Source organism: Vidua chalybeata, chromosome 3 (genome assembly GCF_026979565.1).
Source record: "Vidua chalybeata isolate OUT-0048 chromosome 3, bVidCha1 merged haplotype, whole genome shotgun sequence".
Lineage (NCBI taxonomy): Eukaryota > Metazoa > Chordata > Aves > Passeriformes > Viduidae > Vidua > Vidua chalybeata.
This window is the reverse complement of record NC_071532.1, coordinates 59078820-59103242: the sequence shown is the minus strand read 5'-3', so window position 1 is coordinate 59103242 and position 24423 is coordinate 59078820. Positions and strand designations below refer to the sequence as shown.

Here is a 24423-nt window from a genome sequence, read left to right as displayed (position 1 = left end):
TTTTGTAGCATCAGGCCTGCTTAATTGAAAGCTCACCTTTCTGTGGACTAAAAGAAAGCTGAAGAATTTAAGGGGATAGGACAAAAATACATTTAGGGAAGGAAGGGTGGGAACCATGGTGATAGACAAGGACAACAACACAACAAACTGATTTGAAAGACTGATGTACTCATCTACTGTATGAAAGAAACAGTTAATAACCCAATAGAACTAAAAGTTTCACAACAACATGAGAAATTTGGGTAGGTTTCTTGCTACAGGCATTGAAGGTGATATTTGTAGAAAACTGTATTCCATACTGCTGTTTCAAAGTTCAGTCAGAAAGGAGAGGTAGAGAGAAGTAGATAAATTCATTTTACCGACTTTTAAAGACTAAGATAGGTAAATTTTAACAACTGCATTAAATGTGTCCTGAAGTCAACACTGAAAATTAACTGATCACATAAAGTCCTTCTGAAACAAAACACAGACTGTGTGTGTATTTATGCACAAGCTGTCTATGAAGAGATAAAGATATAGAAAAGGAAGGAAAAGTTCTACTGTCACTGAAAAATTATTTCTATCAATCTGTGTAAATCAGGGTGAAATTTAAAATAGCCTTAACATACAGGAAAATGCTGCCATCACTTCTGTTTTCTTCTCATTCAGTTGTTCATGTAGAAGAATAAAATTCCACCCATTCTTTAAAGTCAGGTCCAATAGTAATGGTAAAAAAGTTAATGTATACTTAGTATAAACAAATATTATATCAGACAAAGTGTTAACTTGAAGGACAAACTGCATTTGCTGTATGACACAGAGGGTGTCATGGAAAGGCATGCAGACAGGTGTGTGCAGTGACATACCCCTTGTGTCTGTAGGGACAGAGGTGTGATACGCCGCTTTTCCCACTCATTTGGGCGTGGTTCAGGTGTGGATTCCATGAAATTGCGCTTGAGCTCACTAATGCTAGCCTGGTGTTTCAGTAAGTCGTCCTGGGTCTTATCCAGGTCCTAGCAACCCGCAACATAAAACAAAGTAGGACAAAACACGACAACAAAAGCCAACTTAACTGGGGAAAAAAAAAAAAGAAATAGAAGCAGCCAAACCAAGAAAAGTGCCTTGTGTCTGAAATGGTGACCTCCTTTGTAGTGCCTCAAAATAAAAATGTTTAATACTATAAAGGACCAAGATTTTCTGGTTTTGTTTTTGTAGTAAAGGTCTTACTCATACACTGTTTCTTCCATATTTTAAAGCAAAGGGAAATAGTGCTGTACATGGTTTTTGCAAAGAGCTACTTTTGTCCAAAAATTTCCAGGAGCTGTTTATCTTCGCCTAAAATTTGTAATCACAGACACAAATGTTTCAGGATACTGCACAGCTAACATAACTGAAGGTAGCTGTAAGAAAGAATAGGTTAACCCAAGGAGCATAAAAATGCATCTTTCTTGGTATTACAAGCTCTATGAAAAATACATGTGTGAACACAATACTACAAGGCCAAATATACAAGGAGCTAATGCCTACTTAGCTTCAGAGAGACAACTCATTGTGCCTCTCGTGCAGGCTTAAACTCACTGGAAGAATCAGATTTAAAGACTTAAAACCTGTTACCTGCCAATTCTACTTTTAAGAACCTGACAGTAGACAGACAAGTAGGAATAGTTTTTTGTGCATGCCTGTACCAAGAAAATGATCTAAATTTCGCCTCCATAGATCAGTGCCAAAGGGAATGCCACATTGTGAATTGGATTTTCTCATGACCATTAAGGCCAAACTGCAGCACCTTGGATCAAATTATTACAAGGTATTATTTCACTTTGTATCAGCTACAGGGCAGAGGTAAGGTTCAGAAGCTATGCCAAAATGTAACTGCTCTAGTAACCAGACAAAAATATATATGCTTAGCTTTCTTGGGAATTCATTGTCTTCTAAATACAGTGGCTGGGATTTGTTAGGAGAAGCAGATTTCACCCTGCTTTCACAATTTGTCCTCCTTCCAGCATCCCAGGCCTCAAGAAAAGCCCATGTTGCTTATGCTCACTGTAACACAAGAATATTTTTTTTCAGTAGTATTCTATAGTTATATTCAAGTTTCAGCCTCAGATCCATTTTTAGTACTAAAAGACTGAAGATTGAAATGAAATATTACCAATGCTGACAAAATTATTAAGGAAGTTTTGTCAAAAGAATGTAACCAGAAATAATTATATAGGTAAAGAATCTGGATTTTTTTCAAGGATTTTAAATACTTTTTAGCAGAATGTTCTAAAATCTACCATTTAGGTTAGGGTTTTTATTGCCAGTGATTGCAATGCAAAGATGCTTCACATTAAATCATGAAAAACCCACACCAAACTCCTTAGGTTTTAATTTCTTTTCACTTGCATGTTCAGCCCCAGTAAGGGTTTGGTGCTGCACATCTATTTCCTAACCTTGTGGATAAGCCTGCATGCATTTTGAACATTTGAACCTGTCCCCTTCTGGCAACTCTGTATGTTTGTATTGTCACAGGACCACTTTTCATCCTGGACTAACAAATGAGACATTAAATATGTCCCCCTAAAGTTTGTATTTCCTGAGTGAAGTAAAATCTTATGCCAAAGGCATTCTGTTACACAACTGAAGCTCATAACAATCCTGTCATTATTTTAAGACCTGTCTTGGCTTGACACAAGGCACATTTCTTGGGCTTGATCAAAGCACGGTTATGCAATGCACACTTTCAGTGCTTCAGTAAGTGATACACAAGCAAAGTTTCAATAGTGATCAAAAAGCTGCAAAAAGCCATAAAACATTAGTTGGGTTACTGCGATCCACACATCTCCTTATTACTGAACAAAACCAATGATTTTCAAAAAACTGGTTTTGTGACAAAGGGAATTATTTATAGCCCCATCTGGATGTATGAAATAAAGACAGCAGTAGGATTTTTAAAAATATCTTCAGTTACTAGCTTAAGTTATTAACCACAAGTTAAATGATACTAATAATAACTACAGTCTCCGATAAAATAATTGAGATCAGCAATCTATATGAAAATTCTTACAATAAAAATCTCTACTTCAGTGACAGTGCACTGCACATGAACATACTGTTCAAAGCTCGTTGCTGTTGCTCATCTGCAATGAAAACCAACCTTCAAGAAGCAAAAATTACTTCCATTTGAAAAGGAAAAAAAAAGCAAATATTTCAGAAGATATCCAAACATTCCGTTTTTTGCATCATTTTTCAATGTTCCTAAAACCAGTGTCAGAACCAGAATTAGTTTTCTATACGTTTACTGCTTTCCCCTTACTAACTCTATTTATTTAGCTAATGTATTTGGGGAAGGTTGATTAAACAGGCAAAAGCTGGAAACCCTACTCGTCTGAATGTGCAAACATTGAGGTACAATGTACAAATATCCATTTATAATTATGAATTGCACCCATGTGCCTGCTGTATCTAAATAGGGCTATTATTCCCAGTTGCCACCTTGAAAACATTTAGCAAAAATACACAAATTTACATTCAGTGTTCAAGCTGAGGGTTGGTTGTGGGTATTTTGCATTTGTTTGTTTTTTGTTTAAACTCAGAAACTATAATGGTAACATGCAACATTTCCAAGCCAGTTTTCCCCATGCACTTCATGCAGTGTGGCCGTAACAGCCTGCAGGTGACCTCCCATCCCATGCAGCCTGGCAGCCCGTGAGAATGGAGAGTACTTTTTGTATTACATACAAACCTCCAACATTAAATTGCTATGTCTGACATAAATATTTTCCCCGTCTACTCTCAAGGAACTGATCTGTGAAATTGAACCACATAAACAAAAAGAAAACAAAAACAAAACAAAACTTAAAGAACATAAAATGGACCAGCAAGTAAATAAAAAAAGGACCCTTACAATCAGACAGTTAAATAAAGGAAATAAAATGGTGAGGTGAAAAGGCACTATTCAGACACAACCCACAGAAAATTTAGGGTGCTAACAAGGCAGGCAGCCACAGCCAGGTTCAATTGGAAAAGAACAACCAAGCACCTTCTGCTGTGCTTCCTCCTCTTCATATTCCACCTGTGCGAGCGCATGACAAATTATCAAGAAAAGGAAGTGTTAACACTGGCTTACAGACTAACGCAGAGGCTTCACCTCTTTGTAAATGCTGCAAAGCGTGCTGGATTTTACAGACCTTTACTTTTTCGGCCCCAGATGTTGAAATTAAGCGACTTGGGTCTTCTTGCACCTACATTGTTGTAGAATGGCTGAAGTATTTTTTGGCATAAGTGGCATGAAAAATGGAAGTTTCACACTGTGTCCCTTTCTTGCTGCACTTTTTATTGTTTCCCAGGTGAAAATTTAAGAATGAGTAACAAACGAAAATGATATGCATAATTTATATGGTAAGCGACTTAAATTCTGCAACAAATTGATGGGAAAATGGAATCTAATCCAGGAGTTCTTTTGGGAAAAGAGTTTAGGGTTCAAGTCAAACACTTTAGCACTTAGTATTTACAAACTGTCTTAAATTTTAGGAATGTTGTTGTCTTGGGATGAACTATTTGCACATATACACATAGACCCCTTGTTAAGTGAATGTATTTATTTTTAAACTGCAATTCATTCTGTTTGTAATTTTCTGTAACTAATCTTCATATCTTATCTCCAAGTATTCTGAATGCCTTAAGGAAGAGCATTCTTTAAAAAGTGAACCACTTCCCAGTCATCTCTCCACAAGTACAAATATCAACTGGCAATCTTAGGAAAAGATTTACAAGTCAACACTGTGCAAATCCATAAATTTGAAGATGGATTTACTGTCATACTGTTGCATTTTGGATTCTGTGTGAATGACATAGTACATATAATATTTTTATTAATTTCTGACTTATCTGGGGTTGTATTTTCTGTAACTACGCTAAAAATTATTGAATGGATTAGGCTACAGAAAAATTGAGAAAATCTTAAAGTCATGTTTTTCATTATTTTATACTTAGACTGGTATTATAATGGCATCATGTCATATTCAGCATGTCTTTAATATGTACATCGGTTTAGCAAACTTTGTTAAATGTAACATTAAACGGATCCTCCTCCATTTTGATTCTGTAATAATTGGTTTAATATTTTCTTTGAGGATCAAAATAGAAGACCTTTTTCTAGTGGTATTGCTGTAACATGAGCAGCAGACATAAGGAAAGGAGGCAGTATGTCAGCTACTCCAGATGATCAGAGCACATACTGGTGTGACTGAGGCTTCTGTACATTTTAGCAGTGTATTCTAAAGAATGCTCAGATTTCAGTGACACAGTCTGACATAACCTGCCATCCCAGCTAATGAATGAAATCAATCTCAACTGCTGCTAGAGATTAATCAAAGCATGTAAGAAAAAAGAAAAAGTGCCTTGGACAGACTCAGCTTTGCACACACCCTTGTAGAGCTGAAACATCTGAAATCAAAACACTGATTTTAAAGTATTCACAGTTTTCTGAATTCAGCTTTTAGGAATTTCATTTTTCAGATCTAAACAGAACTTCAGAGATGTGCATTCCAGTCAATGCATGCGGGAGACAGGCATTTTAAAACTAATTGACAGTGCAAATAGAACTTGCAAATAGTATCAAATAACATATCGATTGTTACACAGAGCACTTTCAGTATTGAGTTTTATGTCCTCATTAACATTTTGAACTACAATGCAAGTCCACCTGCAGCTCAGTATCTGTGGAATTCAATGAGATTATGCATGCTGTAGGAAATTAGGCAGAAAAATCATAAGCTATTTATTGACTAAAAATCCCACAATGGCAATTTTTCACAAATGAGAAATGCTAAAAAGATATAGATATACACCTTTGCGTTTGTGTATTGACATATGTATTTACAGGCATGTACACAGACACACCTCTAAACTAGGAAGTGTGCAAAACTGAGCAAGCCTCATGAGAACAAGCATAAATGCAATGTGCAAGTGTCAACATTTAAGCAGCAAAATTACACACCTCCTCTTCCTCTGCTTTGTCATTCAGGTCACTGCCATTAGAGCTACTAAAGGAAGTCACCTTAGGCTCCAGGTAGCAGAGAGACAGAGCGAGAGGAAGGGAAAATGTGAGTGAAAAAGGAATAGACTGGAAAGCAGACAGAAGCAGGACAAAGACAAGGAGAAAAGAGGGGATGAAGGAAGGAGAGGTAATAGGAATATAGTGCTGAAGGCCAGGTGGGAGGAAAGAAATGCAAACATCAGGAAGGCTAGGAAAAGTAATATAGCCATCCTCATCAAGCAACGAACGGAAACTAAAAGAAAGGCATCTGAAGAAGCTGAATGACACGCACAACTCAGTGCTTTTGTAGTCATTTGTATGGATTCTTCCCTCAACAGCAGGGGAGCCTCGACTAGCTAGGGGTCTCATAGATTCAAAGGTATTAATTGGTGAAGCTGTTCTGGTTTTATTATGATCTGATGTTTGTTCTATGGAATTGCACTCTGAAATGTCTGGAATGGTAAGGACGGGCTCTTCAAAGGGATCTTCCTCTGAAATATCTGAGAGCATGTCGATCTCGGGGACAGGTGACAAGTTTGTGAGATGGGATGACACAGAATAGATGGGCAGCGATGACGGGTGTACGTGAGTGAGCTGAAGAAAAAAATTCTGTGCACAGTGGAAAATGAAAGCACAACAAAAATGCAAGTTTGAAGGCACATGAAGAGGGGAAAAAAGAGAAATTATTAGTTAGTGAAAACTTGTACTTAGAAGAAGGGATAGCTTTACTAATGCAATAGAAATAAAAATCCCGCTGTGTTTTACAAGCAGCCAACTTGTTTACTTCTGTGGATTATGAAAGGAACCCATTACAAATGTTTTGTTCTCAGGCTGTAAAGAACTGTGCACTTTTGAACTGTAGTAGTCACTTAAAACAGATGGAAGCAGACAGACATTCAGAGCTTTGGCAGAAAGGTCAGAGGACAGTGCAGTACACGAAAGACAAGCTGGCACTTCTTGGGTTTATAGCTGTTTTCTCTAAGACTTAAAGAGAACTAGAAAGGAAAAGAAACATCTGCACTAGGGCAAAGAGGAAAAGCTGTTCACAGAATAAGCATATGTAACAAAACCGTACTGAACAGCTTTCTGGAACAACCTCCCAAAATACTGCCTTCCCCTCCACCACTGTTCTGGTGAAAATATTGAAAGATACACCACTTTGAGAACAAGGGAGAATCACCATTTAACCAAGCCCAAAGGCAAAACATAGTAATTTATTTTACCATTTTTCTCCCATAAAGAAACTGTGTATGCCTTTTTTCTCAGCTATTTCAAAATTATTTCAACTTGCCAGCAAACAAAAAAATGCAGCTGTGGTATTTGTTCTCTTCCTACACTTCAATGCAGTGGGAACATATGAACTGCAGAGAGAAACTTAGCAGTCTCACCAAGAATAAAATGGGTAGCTAACTTGCAAAAATGTTTGAGGACAAAATTACTCTTTAAATATTAAAATAAGTTCTGGATAATTGTTGAAATAGAAATGTTCTCCAAGGGAGAATAAGCAGCACTGGCACTTTGGGAGGAAACTTTTACATCATATCATACAAAATATAGATTAAATTTTTTGACCTATTCCCCTAGTAGCTCAAACAAACAAGACAAGCAAACAATTGCAACAGGAACAGATCACAGTACTTAACTTTCCACAGAAATCTATACCTTAGTCAACATACAAATTTTTAAAGGATGCAATAATTCAGCAATGGCTACTAAAACAAAATTGTTACCTATGGTAAAAAAACTCAATCATAATATACCCAGCTCCGTAGAGTGTACATAACCATGGTACATTAACATTTTTATTCAAGTCTAAACAAACTAAGGAAGTGAATCAAACATGATTTACCCTTTGAAACATTTTTTCAAGAACTCATGCAAGCTTATTGAACATTTAAAATAGATTTACAGCAATAAAAGAAACTCTAGGTCAGTGCCATTTAGAAGTTTGTATTCTCTTTTGCTTACATATGCTTACATTAAGTTAAGCACACAGAAAGCACTTGACAATTTTAATATTTTAATATAGTGTTCTATATGATACTCAGAAGAGATAGACACTAAATAACCTCACATGGATGCACACATTCACATGAATAAATAATTTTGGTGTGAAAGTCACACATACCTTTCCATCCTGAGTCAATTCTAGTTGTGGAGTTTTGAGTGGACTTTCATCTTCTTCTCTGCCACCTTCTTTTAACTTGGCCTGACCAGCAGCTTCAAGATCAATAATTTTATCTCCAGCAGCCTGCCCTCCAGTAGCAGAAAAGTCTCTTACAAGACTTTGGTCTGAAATACCCATGGGAGCTATTAGAGAACAAAATAATTTTGGCTAATTTGGATCAGCTGAAACATTTTAGTTTTCAATCTTCTTAGGAAAAACACTTCATGATTATGTCAGCAATGATCAACACAGGCTAGTTACTGAGTGATACAGTATTTTTCAGCTTCTTGGCTTTACAAAAGGTCTGTGGTTCCCATTGCACTGGTATGAACAGCAAAGCACCCCATCAGAAAACTTGCACTTAATATGTATGGAAAAGACCCTCACAGTATCAGACAAGTATTTATCAACTTCTTGATTAGTCTTGGAAGATAAATTGAAGGTATTGCTCTTTTGAGTGTAAAAATCACCATTAAAAAAAAGAGAGAGAAATATGAAAGAGTATATTGTGGAAATTCACTATTTAAGAGGACTACTCTAATGCAATCTAGAAATAGTTATGCATATAACTGTCACAGTATTTTTCACTGGAATTTTAGCAAACAACTCAGTGAAAGTAAGAACTTTCCTCCCTATATACTTGCAAAAAATGGAAGGGGAAAATATTAAGAATGTATACTTGAATATAGTCAAAGCGCAAGAGAGTAAAAGGCCTTAAATTATCTTCCTCTTATTTGACTCAGCCTAACAGGACTAATGAGGAGGGTGGCTCTTTTTTTTAAATCATGATGACTGGCTTAATCAAAATAGTAGTAATGAAATAGAAGAGAATTCATTAAATGAGGGAGTTTTAATAAATACAACTTTGATACAAACTCTTCTAAGTAAAAGATTTTTTAAGAAAATAAGATAAAGTTGACAGCTCCATTGTAGCTAAACTCACATCACTGTCATTGTTCACTTTTATTCCAGTGACGTTGTGCATGCTTGAATCTAAGTCAAGCTTCATGTTATTTTGCTGAAGTGTTTTTCTATTATATATTATTGCAGAAGTGATTTTGAGTAAGACATGTGCTTTTACATCTCTCACACTTAGTGCTGCTATACCTGCCTTTGGAAAGAATGCCTGTTTCCAATAAAGCAGAAGGTATTTCTGCTCAAAAAGACCAAATACCAGTAATGACAAAAAAAACCCCCACGCTTTAGCTATTCAAAGTGAACGTAAAACTGTTTAACTAAACACTGAAGTACTGAATAAATATACTAGGATAGCAAAATACTGAACAAAAGGATGGAAAACTCTAAGAAACAACTCATTCAGCCTTTTCTGTTTAGAGAAGCTCAGACCAACCTAGATCTCAAAAGATGCCACTGACCAAAAGATTTTATTAAGAGCCTGTAGTGTGTGCCTATGCCTTCAAGAAGGCATGAGTAGTGTACACAGATGCTACATACCCAATATAGTGAACTCCATATACCCACAGCAGTGCCATACCATTTAGGCAGTGACTGAACTTAATGTTTAGGTCACCTAACACTGACAAGTACCTAAAGTGGCTTTAGAAATTGAAATTCATAAATCTGTCAAATGACTTTCTGGCCATCCGTAACATTAACATTTCCGAATGTTGGTCAGGTCAGAGTGACGACACTTAGTGTAATCAAAACACTGAAAAAAGAACTCAAATTTCATACCTCCATCAAGGCTTCTGGAAACACGTTTGCTGGAAGTGCGCTCGAAGTATGGAGCTGGTCTGTCTATGAGGTTGCTGGCCTGTCGTGTCTGCGCCTGTGTACGGCCGCTGTAACGGAACTTGGAACCCAAGGTCAGAAACTTCGCTTTGGGAGGCTGTTCTGGTGATAGAAGTCTGAAAGGGAAATATGAGCAAAGTCAGTTTAAAAGGCTTTATCTTAAGTATTTAATGAGGTAATTTGAAGCTACTTATTGTACTTCAGCTTCAGTTCACAGTGCATAATCTGTGCTCTTCAAGAAAGGATTCTAGTGTAAGCTCTTCAAAGATCTTTAAAACAATGCATGTTATTTATTGTTTGCAGTTGGAGTAATGCTGATAACCATCACATTTTTCCACAGCATGACTAAGCATCTGGGACTCTTGTCTTTTGCTGCTATCTTGGTTAAATTTTAATTTTTTGTAGAAAAAGCTGAAAGCAGAAGCCATTATAGGTCATGTAGAATACCTCTCAGATCTCTCCTTAGAATGTTACTTATAGTAAAAGCTAAACATCCCACTCCCACTGCCTCTCCTATATTTTGAGGTACCAATATAGCAACTGCTCTTCCTCAAAGTTAGGGAAGGTATCTCAAAGGTGTATAAAAGGGAATGTCAAGTGAAAAAAGATTGAGAAGACTGGAGAGTTGTTACCCAACAGCAAAAAGTTTAACAGCCTAAATTCAGAATCTAGTTTCTTTACAATGTCATTTATAAAATTATATAGGTTGATGTTTGCTGGATATAAGGAGTGGGGGAAGAAGCATATTGTGAAAAGGGTGAGAAAGAGAGTTATATGTACTTTTAATGCTGGGTACGTGTATCTGTACCATAAGTGTTGGAGTCCTTGTCAGAAAGTCCAGAATGGGCTACCCAGGGAGCTGGTGGAGTCACTGTCCCTGGAGGTGTTTAAAAAAAGACTGGATGTGGCACTTAGTGCCATGGTTTAGTTGATAAGGTGGTGTTAGGTCATAGGTTGGACTTGATGATCTCCAAGGTCTTTTCCAATCTGGTTGATTCTGTGATTCTGTGCCACCATCATGTGAGTTTGAAGACATCCCATCCTTTCTACATTCCTAAATTTCCTTCAGTAACTTCAGACTTCAAGATCATACTCATCTAACCCTATTGCTTGTACGTTGTTTTTGAAAACTGACCATCAACTGCAACACTGAGGGTCCACTGCCATCCTTGCTGATAAAGCAAACAGTCATCACTGCAAGAAACTCTTCCCAGTCCCCACTTCTCTGGAAAGGCCTTTGAAGTTGTTTTCTGGATCAATGTAATGTTGAAATACATGCTCACCCATCATGGCCTACTCTCTCTCTCTGTATAAAACTATCAGATTATTGCAGACAAAGCTTCTTGATTTGAGAATTTGCAAAGAATGAGCAGCTCACTGAACATCAACTTCTTTCAAGCAGAACCAGTAATTCATGTGCCATTTGTACTGAGGATGGCACAGATGGGCAAGCAAGAGTCCAAACTGTTTGACTTTGACTTTGTTCCCCTCTTCTGAAGCACTTGCACAGAAATATCTGTGTCAGTGGAATCCAATCCAGCATATGTTAAGGCACTATCCAGTACTGGGTTCTGAAGACTACAACAATCATTCTAAATGCATTTCAGCAAAACTGAAGAATTTTCAGATGGCTAGCAAACAGAACAGTGAGCTCTGGTGAGCTGACCCTGGCTGATACCAGGGCCCCACGAAAGACACTCCCCTTTCTCAGCTGGACAAAAGAGATGTAAGAAGAAGCAGCTTATGGGTGAGATAAGGACAGGGAGACATCATTCACCAATTGCCCTCATGAGCAAAGGAGAACTAGATGTGGGAATAAATTAATTTAATTTCATATCAATCAAATGAGAATAGGAAATGAGTAGTAAACCAAAATCTTAAAAACATCTTCCCCCTTTTCCCTAAGAAAGAATGTTTATTGTGGCAATAACCAGAAGTGTACAATTCCCCATGTCTAAGATGCATATGAATGCACTTAAATCTTAATCTGTTCCAACATTTATAAAGAAAACAATTCAAGACTAGTCTTTCTCCCCATTATTTCCAAGAGGGAGTGCATTATGTACTAAGACAAAGAAGGATAAAAGGGTCCAAGGTTCTTCAGTTCTTGATTTGCCATTCTTGGCAAGGTTACAGCATTAACTGCCATTTTTATCTTCCACCCTGCTGAGATAAACTTTTAATCTTTTAATGTGGAAAAAACAAGGGAACTAATTACTTCCTGATTAAGGCTATTTGAATGGATTTTTGTATTACAGATTTAATTATGTAATATAACTGAAAACTATGCTTTTACTACTTTAAGACATTCTGAGGAGACGCTGAAAAAAATCATGAAAATATCAAATAAAACATCACAAAGTGTTATGCATATAAGCATGTCTCCGCAGATAGTGGTTAAGATCCAGAGCTGCCAACTAAGCTTACCTCAAAATTTTTATGTAGATATATGGTTTGACTGCATTTTTTATGTAGATTGCTGCTGTTTGAAAATGCTACTGGAATCCTCTAAGTTTGAGCTGATAACAAGTGAATATAATGCCCTTTGGTAGTCATTTTCAATACAGTTCATTACAATTTTTATAAATAGCTTCTTATACTAGAGAAATTCCTATACACTATAAGAACAGATCTTAATGTGATTATTTGAGACAAACTGAAACATCACAAAAGACAACACAAGGAATCTTACCATGTTATATAGGGCATGCTAAGAGATTTGGAAGCTAAAAATAGGCATCTAAACTGTATACAATTTACTGTGGCATCATACACAAGCTTTACACATGCTCTGGATGAGCTACAGTCTCTTGGACTGTAGCAATTGCTTTCTGCTTTTTATCTTTGAAGGGAGATAGAGCTGGCTTTATTTTACTGTTTTTAAATCAGGATGAGAGGTTCTAAGGATTTTGTCTCTGATGACATCAATGGAGTATATGGATTTACAGAATGGTTCAAGTATTTGTTACATAATTCTTGTTATAATGTCATTCCTGGTTAGGAAAAGCCACTTCTGATTGGAATAAAATCCAATTATTTTTATTATGTCAGAATTTCTGTAGTAAGGTTATTTCATAGCTATTAACGCTCCTGCAAGCTTTCAGAATTGCAAACGGTAGTTGTCAGTTTAGGATTTTTGACTTCCATAAGATTTGCTTTTTCTTTATTCAGGTCTATTTTATTACTATAAAACTAGGAAATACATCTTACCAACAAAGCAAATCACTGCATGAGTTATTTGAAGAGTATTAATAAACTCTTCACTGTAGACAGAACTGCATGCTATTTGTGGTAATAGACACCACCAGCCAAAGCAGACTTCAAATTTTCAAGAAGAATAAAATGCTAGACTGTGTTAATAAATGAATCCCATCAACATGAAAAAAAATGTCGGATCAGGATTTAAAAAATAAGTGCTTCTAAATTAAGCATTTGGAGACTGATTTATGCTGAGATTTGGCAATTTCAGCCTAAGTTCTACCTTTGCATTCAAGAACATGCTACATCCAATGAATGAACCTGAACACTGAAAACCATCCAATGAGACAGTTCCAGTAATCATCTGCTTAGACCTCCTGGTCCCCAAGTTCTCTGAAGTTCTGTCTAGTAAGCATATTCAGCAACAGGATTGCATCTACTTTAAAACACAACCGTTTTGTTTTTTTTTTTTTTAACAAACAGGCTACTGAAGGAGAAAGCTTACCATTACACACCCTTGGTACTGTGCTTTGAAGAAAAAACTCAGATTCAATGCCTATCCAATTCATAGGAGATTCAACCTAAATCTGTGGCTTCTAGGCTGCAGGGAGCACATGCACACCCTCATGGAATGTGCATTGTTATAAAAATTAAACAATGTCAAAATCCTTTTCAGTGGAGCAAGTAGACAGAGGAACAACTCTGAGGCCTGTTGTTAAGGTGCTCATTTACAAATAGATCATAGTTTCAATGACCAATTCATTGTTCTGTGTTCCTCAATTGCTGGAGAAAAAAATGCAGAGGATGTTACAGATTATTACATAAACAAATAGCCTGTTTAAAGTGATTCTGTTTTTTGAAGAATGATTGTGAACTCAACCTAGTTCATAAATAAGGAAAAATTCAGCTAGAAGGATTTACACTCAGCAGAATGTTCAAATTAATTAAATGAAGATTACTGTCAAGTCCATCTTGTGATGATGCATAAGGTCTTTTTAGATGGTCATTCTGAAAAGTCAGTCTCTCAAGAAATCAGACCACAAATCACAGAATGTATTGGGTTGGAAGGAACCACTGTGGGTCATCTGGTCCAACCTCCCTGCTAAAGCAGGGTCATTCCAGAGCACATGGCACAGGATTGAGGCCAGGCAGTTCTTGCATACCTCCTGTGCTCCATGACCACTTGTTTAGTTCCATCCTCTTAGCACTCTAGAAGTTTGGATAAAGCAGTTAATTGTACTTGAGACTTTAGGAATTGGTAATTTGGGGTCAGTTATTGTCAGGGTATCTTCTGTCTAAGAGGTCATACTGCAAGGGGCAAAGAAGGGGGAAATCTTTACTTTCCTCCACCCTTTAAAAGAAAGATATGAGCACACCTTGCAAAGTGGGGGAAGGAGAGAATTATCATTTACCTGAAGAAAGTATGGTGCTCCACACAAACCTTCCATAACCTTTTAGCAGCCCGATGGTTTGGCAGTTTGAACCCAATAGTGCTCTCAAACTGTTCCAGCTGGAAAGAATCCACAAATAAATTAATCCATTTCCTTAAGCTGGCTAATAATTAAGAGGTAGAGTTCAGATAGTTCCATTACTGTATCAAGCTGTAATATTCCTGCCATAAGACTTCATAAGATTTTTTATTTTTTTTAAATGTCAGAATTTCCAGCCTTTTAAAAGAATTATACTTGGTGGGCTATGTCATGGTGGATAAATTGCATGAAGTAATTATACAGCAGGTTGTGCTTTGCACTTTGCTTGGATTTAATAAACATCTGAAATCTATATGGCAGTGTTAAACTTACATGATCTGTATCACTATATAATACTTTCTTAGCAAAAATATTTCATCCATGAACAGCATAAGTGAATGCAAGAACAATACATCTGCATTAGAAAACTTACATAACTACAATGTAAGTATTGTAAAATTGGTGTTTGGATGTCTCTTTTATTTTATTTATTCACACAGTAAAAGCCACCTTAAACATTTTACAGTATAAACTTAAAAAGCATTAGAGTATTTGACTTTTTTAATTTCCTGTTACAAAGGGTTCAAAATGTAAACATGCACACAGCCCCTTCAGCTATTCCCAGAAACTTTTAGCAGTAACTGAAGAGAAAGTTGAATCCACTACTTCCACTGCAGCTAGCAAAGTTATAATATTCTACAGAACAGCTCAAGCCTCTGGTTGCAGACACAAACTTAAGGTGCTGACATTTAGTGGACAATTATACCAAAGAGGAAGAGCAGCTGGCTCTCTCCCAGGACTGCAAGTTTGCACAGTCAGAATACGGCCAATGTAACTAGCTTTTTGCTTAAAAAACCCAATAAAATAACAAGACAGCTTCTATTTAAAAAAAAGAAAATAGATCTTCTTCTTGGTTTGCCTTTACTAATCAAGACAGGTGTTTAATACAGTCATTAGAATCTGAAGAGAAAAAAACACTTGTAAGTTCTGCTTGAAGATATCATAAGCTTATGAGGACAACTGTGGAAAAAAATTAGGATGTTTTCTTGTTGCTGGACAGAAGTGATCTCACAGAAGAAACAAGACTGAAAGGTGCTACTTACTTCTGCTGGCCTAACTTTGATGTAGAAATTACTTCGCTTGTATGAAATCTTCAGAATTTTTGGCCAAGCAAAGCGGTTGATCCGGAGTCTGTCTTTGTAAATCAGCAGACCATTAGCACATACACCCAGCATGATATCCACACCTTCAGAATCCTACCAGGTATGAGACAATTTCATAAAAATCACTTCAATAACATCCCAAACAAGTAATTATTGCTGACATACCTTGAGGGACTATTATAATTGGGACATGTTTCATATGCAAACCTGACTCTGACAATGAGATTCTTAAATCAGAAATAGCCAAGTATATTCATTTTATAGGAAAGACTTTGGACTCTTAAGTAATGGTTTTGGCATTCATATGCCACAGTTCTGGGAAATTCTTCAATATTCTGGTAACAGGGACTAAGTTAACAATTTAAAAGCAGGAAAGGTATGGCCAGTGTATGTGCTAGCAATAATTTCAACAAATATTAAAATAAGAAAAATGAAAACCAGGCCTGTCCCATTTATAGCAGTCAGTGGAAGTCTGAACAAGCTGGTGATCAAGGTGGTCTTTTACAGTCATGTACTATTCCAGCAAAGATAGAGGAGGTAATGGATAGGTTTCTGAGCATTCTTTTTCACTGACAGCATTTGATGCTAGTTTTATGGGCTACAAAACTAATCATTTACTGATACACTACACAATACAGCAGAATCTCATGTCCTGCCCAACAACAGGTCAACTACATCAAATGCCAGCACTGTCATTATGGAATTGCTTCATTGGCAGAACTAACAAAACAATATTTAACCACATTTCTCCAGTACTTAAAAGTCTTGGTTTTCTTTTTTAAATGCAAGACTGATATGCTTACAATACCTTAAATTTCCTAATGATTTGAGATTCTGTATTTATGAGAGGGAGTGGGAGGAGGTTATTAGTTTGCCTTTTGAGGTTTTAACCAAAAAAAAAAAAATCCACTTGAAATGAAAACTTGATTTGACCTACCCCAGGAAGTGGAAAAAGCACCAAAATCCTCCCCCATGACCTCCCCCCCATATTTTTTAACTCTCATGGTACTATGAAAACAATTACATGTTCCTTTAGGCTTTACTTTATTGGCCCCACATCTCTTTGTCATAAAAAATAAGACATTTTAAATGTCTTTATTTGCTCTTAGGAGTGAAATATTATTTCCAAGCTGCACATGTCTATGCACTAAATAAACTTATATATAAATTCTACTGATGTTAGAGTTATAAACTGAGTAATTATTATAACCAAGAGATAAAGGCCTACAGCCAAAAATTAAGCATATGACTTTTTTAAAAATAGTCTATATATATGTTATTTATTTTCTTTAATACTTAGCATGTCTATCTAAAACAAAACCAAACAAACCCAATCCCCAATACCTTGGCATGATGTAAATCCACTCCATACATGGAGAGTCTCTTAGCATTTTCTAGGAACTGGGAATCCGCCTGTGCTGGAGTCAAGCCCCTAAAACCATTGAACAAACTTTGAGTTTATTGGCAAGAAACCATGTATCAAAACTGAGTGGAATCCTGAAATTCAGACTGATAGAAAAACCTCCATTTATATGGTATCAAGAACATTTTTGCTCTACAGGAGAAGTGTTCTTTCACAGCATATTATTTTACTTGAGTACAGATTTCTACCTTCACTCCTTCAAACAGATGTATGTTGCTTAAACTCATTCATATAAAAATACTTTTTTCCAAAAGTTCCCTACCAAGACCTTAGTGCAACTACTATTTTCAAACTCAACTGTCTAAACACATCAAAGTAAGAGCTTTTAGTTACATAAGAAGTTATTTCCAAAGTAACAATAAGTTTACCTCAGCAGTTTTACACACACGCTTAGAAGAATTGACATAAATGTGACAAAGCATGATGACTTCTTTTAATCCCACTGTATCTGACATACCGATGTGTTTTGTGTAGCTCAGCCACTTTCTCTTCCATTTCTTGAGTCTGATTGGGTGCAAACTGGAATTCACTGATATAATCACTGCTGTGCTCCTCTGGGTCATGATCACCCAGCTCAGCCTGCAGGGTATATGAACCAAGGAGGGCATGAGTCACAAAAGAACAGGGCAGTCGGCCAGATACAATATCCTGGCGAAGCTGTAGGCACAAGAAATACCTGCAAGACAAAGGAAAAAAAGATCAACCAAAGAGAAAGAAGAACAAAGAAAGGGTTACCTATGGCACATAATGAGGAATATGGCAGAATTCATCAAGATACATGTAATTGGCTTAAGTGAGTTTTAAAGTAAGAAAATGCATTAATAATGACCTTATATTATTTGAGCATTACTACCACACAGAAAATTTCACGTGATTTTTAAGGGTCAATATTACTTTCATAAAAAATGTGAAAAGCAGGAAAAATTCTGATTTCCAATATAAATGAGTAAAAAGCTATGTAGTTTTAAACAAAAGCTGACTTAGGAACTTGTTTAGTTCACATTGTAGCCTGTAGTTATCTATGGTTTAAAAATATAAGCTATGCATTTCTTTAACATTTCCCTTTGGCTTTGAACTTTTATATCCCTTGCAGTTCACATGCTAATCATATCATGTAATACACAAAAGAAATCTAGTTTAGTACTGAAACCATAATTACCTTTCTTAAACCATGTATGTATTAGAATTCAGTCTTTCAGGTACTGTATACAGCCTTCCACCAAATTTAACAAGTTAAACATCAGCAGACATGCCCACCCTTAGCAGAGATTTTTTTTTAATGTAAGTGAAATAAAGTCTTACTAGTAAAACTTAGATTGAAGATATAATAAAAAAATGTTTTTATGAGTTGAACACGCAATTGAAAAACCAACCAACTCACTGAAAATTTTCAAAGAAAATACACACAACTTCTTGTAAATACATTCTGTATTAAATGCATTTGATGATGCTACAAATCCCTATCTGTAGCAATATATTAGCTGCACACTTGCATAGTTATCTTATTTTGTGCAGAAGACTGATCCAATGCAACATGTAGTACTAACACATATCCTGCCTCGGCAGAGTCAGCTAACTCTAAACCAAAGTATGTCAGTTTCCTGTAACTCGTGAGAAAAATTAATCAGTTCCCTGCACTCTATCCCCAGTTATCAGCCTTGCAATCCTACTTTTAGGTGCTTAGTATTTTCTATCTAAGAAATTTGGAAGATAATTATTTTCAGGTTTTATTATGTTTTATTGCTTTATTTAAAGCACATGGGTAAATCCACATTTTCATCCACGTAGTCTAGATAATTACCGAAGTATCTTGGATCCCTTGAGCTTTGCTCAAGACCCCCATGCCCTCATTTGTTTCATAACAAAGCAGCAGTCTGATAATAAACCACTGGCTTCTTTCACATACTATCACTTGCACCTTACCTGCTGCCCAAATCATATCCCCACTTATCATTTAATTCTTCTTGCTCAGGTTTTTTCCAGAAGTTTTCATTTTACCTTTTCAACCTTGTTCCAAAAAGCAGTTGATGTATGCAAGAATATCTACAGTGTACAGTACACACAAACTGAAGAAGAAATTCTATGTGGCTTTTAAATTACAGTAACAGTAATTTAAAGTTTAAAATTAGGGCCTGTGCATACCTAGTGATGTCTTCAGTCAACTGTGATGGATCAGGGGGATAGAACTTCACATTAAAGGTGAATATCCAAGGTAGACCTAAACATGGGAAATATCTGATTGTTAATCTCAATTAAGTCCAAGTAAGCAAAGAAAAAACTTCATTGAAAAATGTTAGAAAGTAGAATAAATCCTAATCACTGAAATCTTGATGGAAGTTTTTTTCTGGTTTTTACTGTACATTATTAAGAAGCATAGATTATTTTCATTAGCAGGTAGAGACCCACAGATATAATGAAAGATTAGCATGTTAAAATTATTTTTGAATAATGTTTTACAGTAAGTTACACAAATATCAGAAGACATTTTTAATTTGAAAAAGACCATAGTATATTAACACTTCGAAGATATTATGTGTTCAAAGGCATTTGCATTGAATTTGTATTTATTTCCAAGTCCTCCAAGGCTAACAGTCTCCTCCTGTCTAAACTTAGTTTGAGAGACTGTACAGTAACTGTGAACATGAGATATCAAAATGAGCTTTGTGTTGTTGTATATAACAGAAAGATAATAAATTATTCATTGAAAATGCATGGAAAACAAAATATTAGCCATTCCTACTTTAAAATATTTTTCTGGTAAACACCACATTAAACAACTACAATAGCAGTGATATTTAAATTCTCATATGTTAGAATTGTTAATAACACATGCATTTTTTTTAAGCAAAAGCATGCCTAAAACTAGATTAATAATTTGAAAAAGCATAAAATGTTGCCTTTAGTCACAGCTCTGTTTTTAAATAAATTTTTAAGATTTGAAAGCTAAGTCACACATCAATAATTAAAATACATTTTCAGAATGTTAGTATTTTGAACAGTAAATGATTTTAGAAATCTGTGTTACACAGATAAATCATGCTTTGAAAAATATGTCTTTCTACAGCAACAGAAAAAGACTGAAATGCCACGTTCAACACAATGCTAGAAAAAAGTGCTGACATTATTTAAGGTTACTTTCTTAAAAAAACATATGTTCTGAAATTCCATATTTACTAAAGGTAAAGAGGTGTGTCAGAATTCCTAATGTCTTCCAGCGTTTAAAAAATTATTTTGGTTTTTCAGACATGGCTATTCACTGAAGCACTTCAATTTTTGTTTCAGTGTGAACCTCATTCTACACATGGTTACTAAGCCACTATTTCTTTTTGAGAGCTCAGGGTTTTAGTGTATCTTAACATTCCCAGATATCAAGTTTTTGCACAATTTTGTGTACAAAATAAGGCAGGACCCTTAAATGAGGTCTCATTTATCACTGCACTGCCTACTGCAATGCAGTGCAAAACAGAATTAAGACAAAAATACTTTGGGAAAAAAAGTCTAACAGCAATGAATAGATACAGCATAACAAATACAGTTGATGATGGAATAGATTAACCTACTTCCATCATCTCCCAGGGAATCAGCATAATTTAATGAAAAGACACTGATATTGGGTAAACCAAAGTGATGAGTATGAGCAATAGGGCCAAACTATCTACACAAAAAGCATTCAAGGAGAGCTGTCATGCTAACAGAGCTGGAGAAATGGATGAAGGATGTACTAAACCAGTCTGCAAGTTTTTCCTGGTCTAAAATTGCAGTTAAACTAGTCACATACGAATTTACTGTTTAACTGCTGCTCTTTCTGGTCAGCACTTCTAGAGCTACCTTTCAGAAAGCACTGCAGCCAGGAGACTTAGGTGTGGTTTGAAGAAAAAAAACCTGAAAAACTATATTCTCTGTAAAAAAGTGCATAAATCCTCTGAGTGTGGTTTTTGGGGTTTTTTTTTGTTTGTTTGTTTTGGGGGTTTTTTGGGGGTTTTTTTTTTGTTTGTTTGTTTTTTGTTTAAAAAAATCGTATCTCTACTTACACTGATTAAATTGCTAATTTATTGAAAAATATTGAGGTTGATTTTGTACTAAATATTTTCTGGACAGCTGGTGACCATGTATTTTACCTGATTACTGAAAGCACATTTATCCCCTAAATACAGAGTAGCAAGTTTATTACAATGTGCACAGTCTATATTTCTACTTTACAGTAAAAGCAGACTTTTAATAGCTGCACGAACGAGGCATATAATCATAGTTGTCCTCATATAATAATGCACATTATTGCTGGCTCTTCACAGAGTTGGTAGCCAAGACAAAAAAAAACAGCCCCAAAGCTGATTTAAAATTGTATTTAGCATTCTGTCCCTGATAAGGCTCTCTGTTTTGTTTTTCAGTAGTATGGGCTACAGAAATGTCAAAAATTTTTCTAGCCAACTTGTTACATCAAAAATGCTTCTGTGGCAATTTTAGGTCCATTCTTAGAGAAAAGAATGCAATATAACCAACCAGCTAGCAGCATACAATTAACATGATTCATCCCATTTAAACTGGAAAAAATCAGTGAGGGTTTTTTTCCAGTAAAGGCTTTTTCTGGCTTTTACTCATGATCTCTCGTATATCAGCTTTTACAAGAAAACCCTTCTCTTGGCACAGGTACTTAGTTCTCTTCAACAATAACAATCTACACTCTAGTGTAATCAGCTTAGATGAAAATTAGCTACAACACTTACATATATATAACTAAATATATATAAAATAGGATGATATAAAAAATAAAGTGAACCTGCATAAAGTGACCACCATATTTTGGTGCCTGAGCATACCCATACATTTTTTAGCATTAAAATCAGACAGCCAGAGTTGTGCACCTAAAATGCGAGCTCTTTCCTAATTAATTAATTAAAACTTGTCTTAGTTCTCCAGTCTATTCTGTTCCCAGAACCTCTGAACCCTCTCCATTTCTTACTAGATATAAAACACAAAATATGTGATGTGGGAGTATTTTTGCAGTAAAAATACTAACCATGCTGCAGGCTAGAAAACCATTAAAATGACATAAAATTACCTTTGGTTTAAACAGATACATTCTCAAATTGCATTTTGTATAAGGGTGACCCAACACACCCTCTGTGTCATCTGAGATTTGACTATTTCAAGGTCATTTGCTATTGCCTGTACCATCACAATATTCTAAGCTGTGATTCTCAGTTTTGCAAAAGCCTGAATCCACTTGAGATGTACCAATTTTCAAAAAGATAGTGACAGAAATGTAATTACCTACCTGTCCCTGAAAGAAGTAATTAGAGGTTTTAACACAAGCCAGTGGATAGCCAAGTACATGAGTTAAAAAAAGTCAAGAATTCATTTTCCTGAAGAGATCAGGCTGGCTGAAAGCAAACAAGATTTTTGTCACCTTTGTAGCCCTGAGAACAGAGACAGTAATTTGTGGATCATGTTCATTAGCTGAAGTAACATCAGTAATTGCTGAGAGCCAACATAATTGCCCAGCCAAAGGCCAACCTGTACAAGTAAGAGATTGCACAGAGGGGCTGAGGACTGTGACACAGCAAGAGACAGCCTGCAGAACATGACCTGGGGGAGACTACAGGATTCTTATTTTGCCTTTCCCAATCACAGGTGGTACATACATCCCCAATGTGCAGAGTATTGGTGTTGCTCACATTTAAGAGAGAGACAGGTATTGTAAATATTATGTTGCAAACTGATGTGTTGAACTACATTTCTGAGAGTGTCACCTTTATGTGTTCCGATCAATGTATTTGTCCAAATACACTTCTCTAGCATGCTAGTGCTTCAGTTTGTGCCATACAACAGAAAAAGAAATCACCAAATATTCAGAGCTGGAAGGGACCCACGAAGATCAGCAAGCCCAGCTCTTAAGTGAATGGCCCATAGAGGGTATTGAACCCACAACCTTGGCTTGTTTTTTGCTTTTTTAGCACCAGGCTCTATCCATCTGAGCTAATCTCAGGTTCGAAAGTTCATTTGGTTAATGGTCATTTTCAACTTTCAAACAGACTAATAGGTTTTACAGTTACCTTAAATTTAATGAGTATTTTTGTACACAGGATTTCCATTCTTGATTAAAGACAAACATATTTAAAATTAAGTCTGAGAAGAAAAAAGTCTCATTACTTGATATTTATGTAGCTGGAGGATTAACTGTGCCTGCAGTAAGATTCCAATATCTGGAAACTTTAATAGACTAATGATGAGGAACACAACTAACAGTATGCTAATTACTTGCATATTAGTGTAACCAAGCATCATTTTAAAATGCTTAAAATCATATTCTTACTTCACTGTTTATTTTATTATGCCTATCAACTCTGAAATACTATAGACCAGAGGGGAAAAAAAATCCCATCATGATTCCTCATTCAGTAACTGGACTTGTTCTCCAGTATAAAATGTAGGTCGTCATGCTGTATGGAAAATCAAACCCCCTTAACATATATTTCTGTAGTGCATATGATATAGTATTAAAAATAACTTTGTCTAGTGCATCCAAAAAAATTTCAGGTCAGTTCTTACACTTCAAATTTGTGACACTAACTTGTAGGCTAGATAGCATGCAAATTGCTACAGAATACAAAAAGATATAAACTTTTGTATCAACAAAGTTGATACAGAAAGTATCAACATCCTCCATCTTTTGTTGTTTATTAAAACCAAACCAAACAGCCTGCTTTGGACAATTAATAGATTTTCACTGAAGACCTGCAGAAGTTCCAATACCAGTAACTTTTCCTTAATTAAAGGTGTGGATGCTACTTGCGTATTAGTACATTCACTGCTTTAATAGGTCTAGTTTGCTTACACGAGAGCATGTTGGATGAAAAAAAAAAAACAGCTTCCAAGGATGCTTCTGTAACTTTCATTTCTATAATGAGAATATAAACCACACCTTCCTATTAAGGGATTTCATCAATGGGCAAAGATGTGAAGAAAAAGGAATTAACACTACTGTGATTTCTGGAAAAAATGAGTATTGCCTCAGAACAGTGGAGTTAACAGCAGTAAAGAAACCATCTATCATTATAACTAACACATTGCTGTTCTTAATCACAAGTACAGTCAGTTTCTTAGCTTAAATTCTCATGTTGTAAGTCCAGGCTTGTAAATATTATCATCACCCTCTTCTCCCCACTTTCCTATCAGGTACTACCAAAAGGTTTCCATTAAAAACAAAACAACAACAACGAAAACCCTAGTTTGGCCACAAATGGGTAAAG

The 24423-nt window shown here is 35.8% G+C and overlaps 1 protein-coding gene across 4 annotated transcripts in view; it reads right to left on the bottom strand.

The window, feature by feature from the left end:
* Positions 1 to 24423, bottom strand: part of EPB41L2 (erythrocyte membrane protein band 4.1 like 2) — a 108502-nt gene that overhangs the window by 17744 nt on the left and 66335 nt on the right. For 2 of the 4 annotated variants that reach the window (XM_053937767.1, XM_053937769.1), the window contains exons 7-13: positions 19316 to 19391; positions 17631 to 17849; positions 17095 to 17182; positions 15691 to 15843; positions 14531 to 14628; positions 9864 to 10036; positions 8130 to 8311 (exon numbers count right to left, since the gene is read on the bottom strand). In XM_053937767.1, the coding sequence (XP_053793742.1) occupies positions 8130 to 8311; positions 9864 to 10036; positions 14531 to 14628; positions 15691 to 15843; positions 17095 to 17182; positions 17631 to 17849; positions 19316 to 19391 (989 nt within the window). Of the gene's footprint in view, positions 1 to 845; positions 993 to 3706; positions 3770 to 4003; positions 4037 to 5962; positions 6611 to 8129; positions 8312 to 9863; positions 10037 to 14530; positions 14629 to 15690; positions 15844 to 17094; positions 17183 to 17630; positions 17850 to 19315; positions 19392 to 24423 lie in introns of all 4 variants that reach the window. The other 2 variants (XM_053937770.1, XM_053937768.1) reach the window with 2 other exon arrangements.